Raw genomic sequence first — 14073 nt, forward strand, 5'->3', positions numbered from 1 at the left:
GCCACTGTTTGGTGGGAACTGAAATCTGTCAGTGGTACAGATCCTGTTCCTCTCTGTACCAACACACTGTTCTGAACTGCAGGTAAACCACAGGCAGCTTCTGAGTAAGATATTTCTGGAAGAGAGATGACAAGTGACAGTTACCCAGGCACTTCCAGCACGTGGGCTAATTGCTGCTGCTGTCTGTGTGTGCCTCTGTGTACAGCACCTGGAAAACAAGTGTTTCATGCAGCAAGCAGCTCATTTGCCTAACACACTGTAGCCTTGGTGGAGTCTCTCAGCTGTTTCCCTTTGTTGACTGTTGGTAATAATTAAATCTTCATTTTGTTTTTAGATCTTCTGGCTGATTCCACCTACTCTGCAGAATCTAGAACTTTATGAAGAATGGGTTCTCTCAGGAAAGCAAAGTGATATCTTTCTGGGAGACAGGGTGGAACGATGCCAAAGAATTGAGCTGAAACAAGGCTACACGTTCTTCATTCCTTCAGGTATCCCTGTTAACTAACCTGGAATGACTGGGATTGTGTTTTACTAACAGTTCTGTGTAAAACAATTCTTCACACCTAAACCCCATACCGACCTCTTTATTTGCTGTGGCAGAAGAAAGGCCAGGGACTAAATGTGCTTCATTTTCCAGAAATTAAAACTGATGGAAAATGTACTGTGAGGAAGTGTGTGCAGTGATCACGTGTGTGTACTGGGAGAAAGGAGAGAGGAGTTGGGCCTCTGGAGCTGTCAGTTCACCACTTCTCATCAGAGCTCTACTGACTGCTGCTGTTAGCTTTCTGGGAAAGACAGTTTTCTCTTTTTGTGATCTCTTCTGGCAGGTTTCACCTGCAGTTCAGTAACTTGCTTCTTTGCCTCTATCTGTAGCCAGAGGTGGGTCTTGGTGGAACTCAAGAGAGATTCTAGTCCATGGGAGGGCAGGTGCTGTGCTCCCTCAGGTTGCTTCTTGGGGAAACAGTGTCATTGTTACAACTGTTCTGACCGTGCTGAATCTGGACATCTTCCAGCAGCCCAGCCACACTCAGTTTTACGCTGCTGCCCACCTCAGTAACTGTGTTGCATGATCCAGACTCATCTTGCAAAGTCACCAAACAGTTGTTGCTTTGAAGGCTGGTGCTTCAGCCCTGTCTGCTCCTGCCTAAATTGGATTAAGGATGGTGGAATGTGTAACAGCCCTCGTTTGAGATTATATCAGACTTTGCTTTCTGTGACTATTAAGGGACTGTGAGTTTGTTTATAATAATTTAACACATTGCCTCTGTCTATTGGATCTTACCAGGGAAATAAATATAGGTAGACTTTCTACATGACAGAAAGGCAGGCTGGTAGATTTTCAGCTCTGGAATTAATTACTCTGTGGAGATAGGATTATTATTTTTTAACTCTAGAAACAGAGAGAATGCAGGTCATGCAGAGACAGGGACAATGTTCTTCCCTTCTGGGGAGCGTTGTTAGGATCAGAAGAATTGGAGGCCACAAATGTGCACATTTGTAAGTATTTGGTAAGAATCAGCCTGGGAGATGACAGGCAAAATGACTTGGAGGGTGGAGGAGTTAATCTGTTAGAGGAATTAGATCTTCCCTTGAAACAGGTCAGAATGTGCTGTTACTGTTTGAACTGGGTGTTTGAGTGTGGCTGTGCTGTTTGCTTAGATCCCATTACTGCATCTTCTATTTATCTCCATCCTCCTGTGAAAAGCCTCCTACAAGTGAGACTTTCTGTGTGTCAGTTTAGTCATGTTCAGCAGCTGGAACACTGCAGGTTGTGGGAGCTTGGACAGGACACAGCTGTAACATGGTGGCTGACACAAAGTGATTCCAAATGGGTTTTTGACTGTAGTTTCTGTTTTCTTAGGAAAGCCCCAAGTACAGAAATGCCAATACCTCAGACATTTTAGGCTCCATGCCACATTTGAAAGGCATTTATGAATAATTTCTCTGTAAGCACCTCATAGATTGAAGGATTTTTGCTCTGCTGTATGTTGTTTGGAAAACTTATTTGCAAATCTCTTTATTTGTGTGAAAGGGCATTATTTCTGCCTTTGTTTTAAGAGTATGGAAATGCCTAATTAAAGGCTGTTCCAGGTCAGTGAATTGAGCACAGCTGTGTAAAACAGGTCAATTCCTGTGACCTCTTTGCTCTGGTTTGTGCACATATCATGTTAGTTAATGTTTGAAAGTGGGTTTTATGTGCTTTAGAAGTGTTCTTAGTATTTAGATTCTGTTTATGGATGTCTGTAAAACCAGCGTGTCCTGTATTTTCAATTGAGCCTGATAAACCCTTGACCAGCCTCAACTCAGCCATGAGGAAATACCTTCTAATTACAGGTTTGCTCACAGAAAGTGTAGAGGAATTAGTGCTCAGCTGGGCTGTGAATGGGGAACATTTCAGCAAGGGACCTTTCCCATAAAATATCCTGCTCTGCTTCTGCTTTCAAGTAATTTTTGGGAGTAGTCCTAGAAATGCTGTTATACCATAGCACTGTGAGGATGAAGTAGGTAGAGAAGACTGTAAGAAGACAAGTGAGGGAGTGAAATACAGTCTGCTGGGAAATGGAAGGTTTGTTTGAGAATCTGGGATCAGCAGTAGATCTAGTAAATCCCCAAAAGTACAAACCACTTGGACAAGAATGGGGGCCATTCCTGGGGAAGGCATAATTATAGTGCTCACCAGGGCCTCAGGGTATTTTCCTCTCCATCACTGCCATCATCCTTTCAGGATTAAGTTTAAACCAGTAGATTTCTGCTGGTGTTTGTAACCCTGCAGAGCACTGAGAGCACGACCCCAGCTGTGGTATCAAGGAAGAATTGAGCCCAGTATTGTCAGCACAGTGAGTTGTTATGGGCCAAGGTGCATTTTCCAGCATTTTCTGCAGTGCTGATTTATTCAACATTCCTATGATCAAAATCCAGACAGGGTGACCTGCTGTCAACTGGATGATGTTCCTTTCTGGTTCTTCTTCAAACTTCTCATGTTGCTGCGTGCAATTTCATAACAGTTGTGTTTCACCTGGGAGCTGGCAGTGTTCCACTGAGGAGTAAGCTGTTTGTTTTACTTTATTCTTCTTATGTTCTCTGTACTGCACTTCAGGGTCTTTGGCATGGAAACATGTTGTTAGAGTCTCTCTTAATTATTGTGGTAACCTGAGAGTGCTCCAGAGTTCTTGTCTCCAGTCAAATGCAGAAATAATGACCTTCCTCAGATGAATGTTTTTGGGAAGGAGAGTGGACAGAAAGAGATGTTCTGTGTGGACTGCAGGCAGCTATTTGCAGGGATTCAAAGTGTTTCAGATGCTGTCTCAGTGGTTATCAGTGGCATTTTGCCTATTAGGAGTGTGTGGTCCTAGGTCACCTCTGCTGTGCCAGTGAGAGTTTGATGGATTATTGTGTGATGGGGCCAGAAGGTGGCACATAGCCCTTGCAGCAGGAGAATGACAGGCTATTAAAATCTGGCTGGTACATTTTTTGCAGGGTGTTGTGCTAGGGCTGCAGAGCTGCCTGGCTGGTTTTGGTTGCTGTTTAGTTTTTCCCATTCTGGGAGCTTCCACTGACATTAATGGAATCTCCGTGCCTGGAACCTCAGGGACCACATGAAGAAGATTGTGGAGAGGATCAAAGGAGAGAAGCTTTTTGCTCTGTGTGTCTGCTTTCAGATGGAAGGCGACAGCATGATGCTGGATTTTTGATTCTGTACCTAATGCCAAGCTCTGCCTCATTCTTAAAAACAATTTAAGATTGAGAGTTGCTGTATTACTTGTACTACTGGGGCAGAATTAGTAAATACTTAACTTTAAAAATGCAAACATGATCTTTCTTTGATAGACTTGGTTGTGGGCACTGTTATGATGCAGTCATTCTTCTTTTGAGATTTGATTTGCTGGCAGTGCCCACTCTCAGGTTACCTCTTTAGTCACTTTATATTTTTGAGACATATATATTTCATCTTTTCCACCCCAAGTTGCTGTAGAATTGCAAGAAAATGTGTGGCAACTTCTATATCACAAGGCAAAATATCAGTTCAGTTACTAATGGAAACAGATGCACCATGGTTTTGGCTTGGAGCTTGTAGGCTGTTTGCCCCATAGCTTTATAAGTTAATATTCTTTTTCATTATTCTCAGATGGATGATTGCATCCTTGAGTAGGAATTTGCAGCCCACTGAAATCTTCTAACAAGTTTGCAATGTTTAATAATACTTGTTTTATAAAATTCAAAAGATAATGAGATCATATCTTTCTTTTAACTGTTCAGAAAAAGTGTTTGTTACTGTTAATTTTACCTTCTTGATTTACTAGAGATGATAACATCTAAATATTCAAGTGTATCTTAGGAGTGGTGGAATAATTCATAACTGTAAATCAGCTGAGAGCATTTCTGAGTCTCCTGAAGAGAATTCCTGCTCAGTGTTGGCTTGGCTTCATACATTAGGATTGTTTTGGGAAGGAAAAAGCACTTATTGATTGCCAGGAGCTGAAATAAAAACCATCAACTTCAGAGAAACCTTAAGTGGATGGTCTTCTTATTGAGGCTTGACATGAGGGCTGTGAGCAGTGACTGCAGTGTCTGTGCTCCCAAATCCCTTTATCCCAGGTGGCTGAACCTGTGCTGGGCAGGACTGGGCAGTGGCTGTGCTGGGCTGGGCTGGTTCCACCTTCCTGTCACTGGCACAGGCTCCTTGGGAAATGGTCACCCACAGGCAAGAATCTTCCTGGTTCATGGCTGGGCCTCAAAGCCACACAGTCAATGTCCTCCTCTCATCTGGAGGATTTAATTGTAGCTTTAGGTAATATTTAGCAGGTGCTTTTGTTTGTGGCTTTCAGACAAAAATTAACGATTTCTCGTTCCACTGACTTATGACTTTTTCAGTCCTTATTCCAGTTGTTCTGATATTATTCCAGTGCTTTTTTTTAGCATTAAAGATAAAATAAAATTTTCGGCTTTTTTCTCCATTTTTGAGACAATTACCAAGAGGTGAGGTGTAATCTCCTGTCTCACATGAAGTCTTGAAACACAGAGGGTTGTGCAGCAGTAGCAGGGTTTGTGTGAGCAGCACAGGGAACTGATGAACTCATTCCAGGTGTGTTGGTACTGGGGGCTGTGTGGGAAGTTTGTGCTGTGAGAGCTGGAAGTCAGACACACAGGAGAGACATGACAGGCTGTTCAGCACAGATGACATGATCTAAAATGTCAACAGACCTTCAATTCATCCAGCAAAATGTAATGACACAGGTGAAGGTGAGGCAGGGGTGTGGTGGATGACATTACAGCAAATCCCTTGGCTGTCCTTTTGTCTTCACCATACGTGCAGCACCTCCTGCTCTGGGGGTTTGTCTTCCCCTTTAAAAACCGTGGTAATTGGGGAGCTGACAAGATGGGTGTTTTTGTTTGCAAATGGTCACAATGAACATTCATCCTCCTCAGTTTATTTCTGAGTCGTGCTGTAGCTAAGCTGTGGGAATGGATTGAATGTGCCATCCAAGTTTCTCTTTCCTCAGAGCTCATTTCCACAATACATTACCCTGATGGAAACTGTTTCCTGTTTTCTGCTCATCTCTCTTTCCTCCTACTTCTACTTTTCTGGTGCTGACCTCCAGTTTTTCTCCATACGCAGCCTGGTTATTAGAACAAAAGATTTTCATGTTGGGTTTTTTCCCTCTGTTACGTCTGTGCCAGTCTTGCTGGGATTTTGTACCTTGTCAGTTTTCCCATCTTTTTTGTCTAACCTTGCCCCTTCTGTCCTGTGTCCCTGGAATCCACCTCTTGCTGCTCGTGTCCCTGCAGTTTCAATTATGCACGTACGTTCCTCAGGCAAGTGGAAGCTATTTTGGGATGCAGTGTGACTGAAATGCTGCACAGCTGAGTGACCAAAATCTATTCTATGTGCAGGTGACTCCTCTGACAGGGCTGTGTCCTGCAGAGGGGCTGAGCTGGATGCTGCCTGTGGGAGCACATGGACTGCAGGAAATCTGGGATTCCCCAGGACTGAGCTGTGTGAGGGGAGGGTCCCCACAGGCATCATCTGTGCCTGTCTCAGAGCTGTGCCTGGAAATCATCCCTGCCTTGGCAGGGGTAGGAACTTGACTTCCCAGGACTTTATATGATGACTTTGTTGCTCGGTCTCATGTTTATTTTTCTTTTCCCAATCCTGGTGGATTTTATTGCTGTGTTTTAAAGGGTTTTGCTACTGACAACTGTGTTATTAACAGCAATATTTTCAGTCTTGTTATTAGAAATACTTGCAGCTTGAAGGACCTAGTGTTCAGTTAATTCAGCAGCTGGGAGATGAAGGTACTAATTGCTTGTAAGATGTTTAGTTCTGGATTATAAATGCAAGTAGGGAATTAAAGACCTTCTCCACAGAAGCAGAGGTTGTTTCAGATACTTTACAGAAGATTTTCAGCTTGCACTGTACCAGCTCTGCAAGAATAGATGCTTGAAACAATATTTGTGTTCATTCTTCTTTCTGTGCAGGGTTTGTCATGTCTGGAACACCATTTGTTAGAGCACTGGCTCAAGCCAGTGACAGATCCTTCCACATTTCTCCCAAAAATATTGGGACTACTACCAAGAAAGTCAAGCAGTTATTAACACAGAAACCCTTTCATCTCTTAGGGATAGAGAAGTCAAGGAAGGTGTGTTGAGAGACCCAAAGACCAGGAAACAATGAACCCAGCTGCACTCCAGTGTGAAATGTTCACTGAGGAAATACAGTTTGTGTGGGTTCAGTGGAAGCACCCACTCAAAGGGCAACTGCATTGATGGGATTTAATTTTATTGATTATTAAATGAAGGGATATCTCCTTTTAACCTCTCAAAAAGGGCAAGAATCAGCTTAGTTACTCCTTTTAATCAAATTGTAAATATTTGATAGCAAATTGTATTTTGAATGATGTTGATAATTTCACTAAAATAACAGCTGAGGTTGGACATTGATACCTGTGCTGAGGGAGCTGCTGTGGGAAGTGGTGCTGAGGACTCCTCAGTGTTCTGCTGGTAACTGCCTGGTTCTGAGCTGTCTTCTGCCACCACTCACTTGTGGGGCCATGAAAGTCATTTTACTTGAACTTTACTATGGTTTCAAGTTTCAGTCTGTTCATCTCTAAACCTGACAAAGTGGATTGTCACGCAAACCAGCTCTGGGTTTCAGCACCCAGCCAATGAGTTGGCTTTGGGGACCCAGATTTGCCTCAGCATTTGGATTCCACTCTTTCCCCCAACCACAGAAATCTTTGTTTACCCAGTGGAAGCAGTGGCCCCAACTTCCTTGACCCTACCTTTACATGAAAAAAAAATCCTCTCTAGTTGATTGTTTTTGATTTGGAAGTAATAATCAGGCTGGGTATCTGTAACTGAAATTATGCTGACCAGAGAAGGAAAGATGGAATAATTCTGAGAGCTGCCAGAGCCATGAGCCACCTGATGGTTTTATATGCATCACATTTAGTGTGTGGAGTCAGACCTGTAAATTGACTGAAACCTGGAACAGGTTGCCCAGAGGGGCTATGGAGTCTTCATCCCAGGAGATACCAGGAGCCATCTGGACATAGTTCTGTGCAGCTGGCTCTAGATGGTCATGGGGGTTGGACCTCCAGAGGTCCCCTCCAGTCTCTACCATTCTGTGACTCTGAAATTCAGAAAAATGTATCCAGAGTGGTGGGCTTGTGTTTCCAGGGAGAAAATTCTAGTGCTGATTTCTTTTCCTTCCTATCACTCTCCTACCAACATGCCCTTAAATGAAAGCCCCAGTCCCGCCATCTGCTGTGGCTCAAGGACTTCCCAGATAGAGCTTTGCAGGCCTTTATGGTTGAAAAATTGTTGTGGAGGAGCACTTTTGTGGCTGCTGGCTGGAAAACCCTCTAGGCTGAATGGCATTTTCCTGCTCCCTCACTGATCTGGAAGTGAGGGAAAGCTGCCACAGCTTTAATGGAAAGTACTGCACAGTCAGGAGAAAATTGACTGCCCCCCATGTTGCTTTGCTGTCTGCTGGTTTATAAATTGTAATGCTTTTCATTAAAAAGAAGAGGAAAAAAAGTGTCAGGTCTCTGTGGGTCCCAGATCATTAGCAGGATCAATTCCTTTTTCACTGCAGAGATCAGAGGCTACAGTCTTGCATAGCCAGAGCTTCAGCTCCTGACAGACCAAGCAAACAATGCAGAGGCAGAAGAGCTGGTGTGTGGCTGTCTGAATTGCTGTGCCTGGATTTTCGTTGTGATAGAAAATTCTTTGGAGCCTGTGAAATTAATTCAGTCCCTTGTAGGATTGGGTCAGAGCAGTCTCATCAGCTCCAGTACCAAAGATGTTAAATCCCTTAACTTGAGGCTTGCAGTGAAAACGATTTCTTGGTTACTTCAGGAAGTTGATCGTAGGTGATGAAACTTTCACCCCTGAAGGAGGGCTGGTAATAATTTGAAAGCTTTTACCTCTGAAGGTGTGTTGTGGTGCAGTGTGAAGGAAGTTTGGTGTGCCTCAGTCCAGTTCCACAGCCCTTGGCCCACCACCACCGCATGGTTTGCAGCCATGCTGGAGGTGCCAGTCTGAGAGCCAAGTGTATGGCACAGACTGAGTTTACTTCTTAGTCATGGACGTGGTTGAGTCATAAACTTGCGTGTGTTCAGTAAACACAGTAAGTGTCGGGGGAATAAATAGAACTGATTTACAGAGGGTTGTAAGACTGCACGTCACAAGGTGCCCTTCTGCTGTGACTAGTCCTGAAGTGTGGCTGTGAGCATCCCATTTAACCTTTCACTGCTTTAACCTCTCATCCCCAGCACAGTGGGGTTCAGAGGGTTGTTAAAATTTGATTTGAAATTGCTCTGTAATGCTGCGTAGCACGAGGCATTCTCAGTTCTCTGCTTTCCCTCTCTAGGGTGGATACACGCGGTTTATACTCCAGTAGATTCTCTGGTGTTTGGTGGAAATATCCTGCATAGCTTTAATGTTCCCATGCAGCTTCGCATCTATGAAATTGAGGACAGAACAAGGGTAAGGATTCTTGATTCTCTTTTTAACTGAGCAGTTCTTTGGGACTGTGATCTGTCACAGTCTCTCCCTCGTATTCCCTTCTGACAAACAACAACTGACGGGATCTCCGTGTCACAGTCGTTGAAACAAGAGGTAAACATGAAGTAATGAGACTTTCAAATGTTGGTTATTTTTAGTGGGATTTACTCATGTGCTTCCCACAGATGTGTCCCTTCTGTATCTTTTGTCTGCCTGTTAAACTTCCATAAAACACCTTCCCTTTTGCACAAAAACATATTGCACTTTACAGACCTACCAGTATTTCTGGTAACCCTTTGCTTGTCACCTCTCTGTGCACACCTGGGGTGGATGTCTGATCCTGGAGAATTGATGGCACTGGGCTGGTTCTGCTGCCCACAGTTGAATTGACAAAGCTGTGCAGAAGTTGTGTATGAAATGACATCTTCTGTGATTGGCAGTCACTACAGTGACTCGATACTGTGCAAGAATTTCTTGGAACAGAGAGGCTGGGGTGGGACATTGATCTGAACCTTGTGATGTTCCTGTAGCACCTTCCTGAGGGAGAGGCTGGGGGAGTTACTGTGCCACCTCTTTGTTGGGGGTGACAATTTTATCCTTGGTTAATAAACAGGGCACCTGCTCATCATATCCACTGAGTTTCAAAAAGCAGCAGGATCTGAAGGAAGTGACTTTGTTTTAGTAGGCTGTTAAATAACCTGTGCAAGGCCACTGTGGCATTCTGATATAAAACTGGACCAGAGGGCTGTGCAATCCACATGGGGACTGTTTTGGAGGCTTCACTCTGAGACAGTGCTGATGAACCACTGACACAGGTGCCAGCTCTGGTGTTAGTGGAGACATGGGCTGGCAAAATGGCAGGAAACTGCAATTCTTCTTCACTAAAAGTCTTAAAATAGTCTGCTGTGGACATCAGTGCAGTTCACTGTTGTTCACCCCTACAAGAGGGCAAAAATCTTGCTCCAAGTTGGCTTTTACCCCAAATTGCTTTCTTTGCAGTGAGAATGCATAGGCCTGGAGCAAATACAAATTGTTTTGAAGTACATCTCTGACTCAGTGGGAGTGAAGTGTCCTCCCCCCAGCCTCCCTGGTTTCCCAGCTGGTACAAGGCCTGGTAATCTTCACACTGCAAAACAGTGGTGGGAGCAGTGGGTTTCCTGGAGTGACTTTAATGAAGAGAAGCAGAAAAATGAATTCTTAGTGGAAGAGAGATGAAAGACAAAAGTTGAAATTTAGGGGGAATTAGAACAGAGGAGTGTAGCAGAGAGCAGAAGTAGAGACCAGAGTGGATTCAGCCTGGCTTTGAACAGGTGAGAGTGTCAAGTGTCCTGAGAAAGTGCAGAGGGACTTGGACAGGAAAGTTACGGTGACAGGAGCAGGAAGGGGCTCACCTGGCAGAGGTGCTGGGCACGGGAAGGTTTCCAGAGTGACTGTCAGTAAGAACCAGCAATACATGCTGGGAGTTCACTGCAGGTGTGCAGGGAGGGCGGGTGTTGTTGCTGGGAAGGATGTTTGCACAGGCAGCTCACTTGGAGAACGGAGAAGGGGAGACTGGGAGGGAGGATCCATGCCAGAAATGAGTGATTTCCATTGGAGTCTTCGGGGAAGATGGGCAGGAAATGCTCTTTTTTCCTTCAGTTGTATAAAAATGGACATTTTGTTCACACAGGACTTGAGGTACCCAAGATCACACAACTTGGGTTGTAGCTGCTCAGCTGTGCTTCAAGGCCCTGCTCCTTGGGAAGCTGGGTGCAGCTTTGATTTTCTAAGCTTTTTATGCCAGCAGGCAAAACTCCTTATAACAGTCAAATATTTTGGTAACTTCTATGAACTAACCAGCCAGTTACACTGAAATGCCTCTTAAAATTTACTGGCACACTGATCCTGTGAGGAGGCTGTGGGAGTTGGGTACCTGCATCTTGAAAAATGTCCTCTCACCATTAATTGGGAAAGGGATACTGCAACATTTGGAAATCTCAAATCAGACCTTTGTTCTTGTCATTTTTTTGTTTAAATTTTCTTTGAAGTCTGTGTAGCTCTTTATAATTTTCCTTGCAAAAACAGTGGAGTGCTTTAAAAAAGACCAATGAAAGCCAGCAGCCCAGAATGTCCACGACTTCACAGAAGCAATTTCAGCACTTGGATGTTGCTGTGTGCTGCAGTGTGTTACACACAGGCTGTACCTGTGCTCACAAACTTGTGCTTGTGAGCAGATGTATAAAATCAGAACTGTGTGAACAGCTGAAGAATAGCAAGAATTTCTGCACAGAAACAAAATAGAAGCCGTGTAGCTAAGGCATACAGAAGTTTGATAAAAGGCAGGAAAATCAATACTGTGATTTAGAAATAATAACACTTCCCCCCCCCCCCCAACTAAAAATATGGTGCAGGAATCTTGAAGGGGAAATGGTTTCAAAACAGGATTCTGGTTCGTACTACATTATTTGCTTTGTCAATCAAATTTTGTCATTTCTATGTTGAAATAATTCCATTCATACACTGGCTGGTCTGGCAGACTCAGTACAGTGTAGTTCACCCAAATTTGCCGGTGTGAACATACTGCAAATGAGTTTCTCATCAGTATTGATCTTTCCATTGTATATGGCACAGAAGTAAATTACATGATGTGATTGACAAAGTAATTTGCTACACTCAAATCAAAGTGTAATACAGGTGTGCTTCCCCTCTTCATTTTGCACAGAACAATTTTATGGAGGTTTCACTGTGTTTAAACCTGCTATGTAATGTTTAATCATCTTTGATTGCTGATATTCAAAGTCATTTTTATGCTAGGTGTAGTTGTTATTGTCTTAGCTCAGACAAGAATAAATACAGGGTTGAAATGGTAATGCTGATTTACAGCCTGATAAAATTGCCTAGTTTATATACTTGTCATGCTTATTCTAGCTTAATTCCTCATACCCCTGGGAGACTTTTTAAGAGGGTTGTAGCCATTTAAAAATAGTTTTAAGGAGTAATAAAAAACATGTCTATTGTTGGAAACAGCTCCTAATGTGCAATTGAGGTAAACAAATATTCTCCAGACTTACAGTTCGTAGAGACTCTCATTTGCAGCCTGGCTTTCCTGGAGGCCAATTAACAGCCAGTCAAACAGGCCAAGCTGTTTAGCTCTCTGCAAGCCCAGCTTGAGGAACTGCAGAGCAGGATGCCATGCAGGGATTCATCATTTGGCACAGGGGTGATACAGCTCTCTAGTATTGAAGAGGAAGAATGTGTCAAACCTAACCCAAATTAATCTAAATTTAACTGCTTTAAAATATTGGAGCATGGTGGAAACAAGGGCACTCTGAATATACACGTAAGGTGGTCACTCACAGATTATGGTGTTTGCTGTTCACTTGGTTTTCTGGAATGTAAAATAACATATTAAGTGGCTAGCTTAATTATTCTGTAAATAGTCATAAATTGCTTCTCAATATTGTGATTAGATTGATTAAACACAAGTGGAGTTTGTAATGATTTTAATGGGCATTGTGGAAGAGATTATGACTTTTTCAGGAAAACGTGTGTCTTACTTGCTTAGGGTTTTTGTTTTGTTTTTGGAGGGGTATATAAATCTCTAAAATAATTTCACTTTGAACTGAAGAAATGGATCATATTCCAGAGAGGATTTTTTCTTGCTGTACAGGAATAATTAAATTTTTTTTCAATGGATTGTAAATTATTAATCACAGAAGTTAGAGCTGGAAATGCCTATTAGATGATCCAGTGTATTTCCCTGCTGGTGGGGAATTCAGTCCTCTGGCAGTGTCTGTCTCAGATATTACACTTCGAACTCATCACAGAACATTTTTAATTTTTTTCCTTCTTTCTCTTATTCCTCCTCCCCTGCCCTTAAGAGTTCATTTGCCTATGAGTGTGCAATGGAAAGAGTATGGACATGCACATAATGCAGTTCACATCCGTTATGATTAATAAATGTTCAGGGATATCACAAAGAGCATATTCCTCTCTACTTTTCCATAAGGCAAACTTTAAAAGTTTTTAAAGCCCTGTTGGAGTCTCTTTACTGGCAGAAGGCCCTGTAGATCTCTGCACAGTATCTCTGTCTACAGATGGTGTAGAGAGCTCTTCCTTCTGAAGGTTTGTAAAAGCAAAGCCTTCTCAGGCAAACAGTGGATTACAGAGGCATGGAGGGATTTGCTGTGGGTTGGAACATTGATAGCGAGGCAATTAGGAACTCAAATTGAATATTAAAGATTGATATACATAATGGGAGCACTGCATGCATTACTGCCTTGTCTTTCACATTGAATTAACATTGGTAACAACTAAATTTGGTGAAGCTCAGAATCTGTCAACAAATGTTGAGCAATGATGTCTTTAATATTCCCAGGCATGTGGCTGAAAACCTTTTGAAGGCTGAGGGGTGGAAGGCGGCTTCCTGTTTGTAAGTCAATTCTTTGCAAATTTTGTTTCCTGCAGTGCTCTCTTGGAAAAATTTGAGTTCCTTTATTAGCATATATTTTAGCATGGATAATTTCCCCTGTGTTCCCTAATAGTCATAAGTGACTTGATCTCTTCTCTATGACAAATAACTAAACTAAAGGAAGAATTTTCTTCAATGCAAAAAGGCCCTGGGGTTAAATGTTCTCACATTTAGGGGGTTGTTGTTTGGCTGGTTGATTTTTTTTTCCCTTTTCTTTTTTGCCTTCCTTTTTCATATGTGTGCTTTGTAACAAACCACACAGGGAAGCAATTGGGAAGGTGCAGTGCTGGATGCATGACCTGTAGCAACAAGAAGTTCAGATTTGCCAGCTGTATTTGTGTTGAATTTAAGGGATTTTAACTTCTGAGAATTGCTGTGGAGTATTTAATCCTACACTGTGATACATCTAGTGTGAAAATACAGTATATTTTGCCTTTGTTACATTTTGTTTTACTGCTGAGAGTGTTTGCATTTCCTGTGCCCTGGGAACAGAGGCAAGTTCTTTGGCTGTCCACCTTGGGGACAGGTTTCAAATCTGGGCATTCCATAAATCACTGATCTGTTCAAGTGGATGCTTTGATCACCGAGCAGGTGTTTGGACAGTGCCTGCTTTGCAG

At 42.9% G+C, this 14073-nt stretch overlaps 1 protein-coding gene across 6 annotated transcripts in view; it reads left to right on the plus strand.

Moving 5' to 3' along the window:
* Positions 1-14073, plus strand: part of KDM2B (lysine demethylase 2B) — a gene marked incomplete at its 5' end in the record, with an annotated part of 103802 nt that overhangs the window by 35142 nt on the left and 54587 nt on the right. For all 6 annotated transcript variants that reach the window (XM_084217571.1, XM_084217567.1, XM_084217566.1 and 3 more), the window contains 2 exons: positions 335-488; positions 8873-8988. In XM_084217571.1, the coding sequence (XP_084073697.1) occupies positions 335-488; positions 8873-8988 (270 nt within the window). The remainder of the gene's footprint in view (positions 1-334; positions 489-8872; positions 8989-14073) is intronic.

Source organism: Fringilla coelebs, assembly GCF_963513975.1.
Source record: "Fringilla coelebs genome assembly, chromosome: 17".
Lineage (NCBI taxonomy): Eukaryota > Metazoa > Chordata > Aves > Passeriformes > Fringillidae > Fringilla > Fringilla coelebs.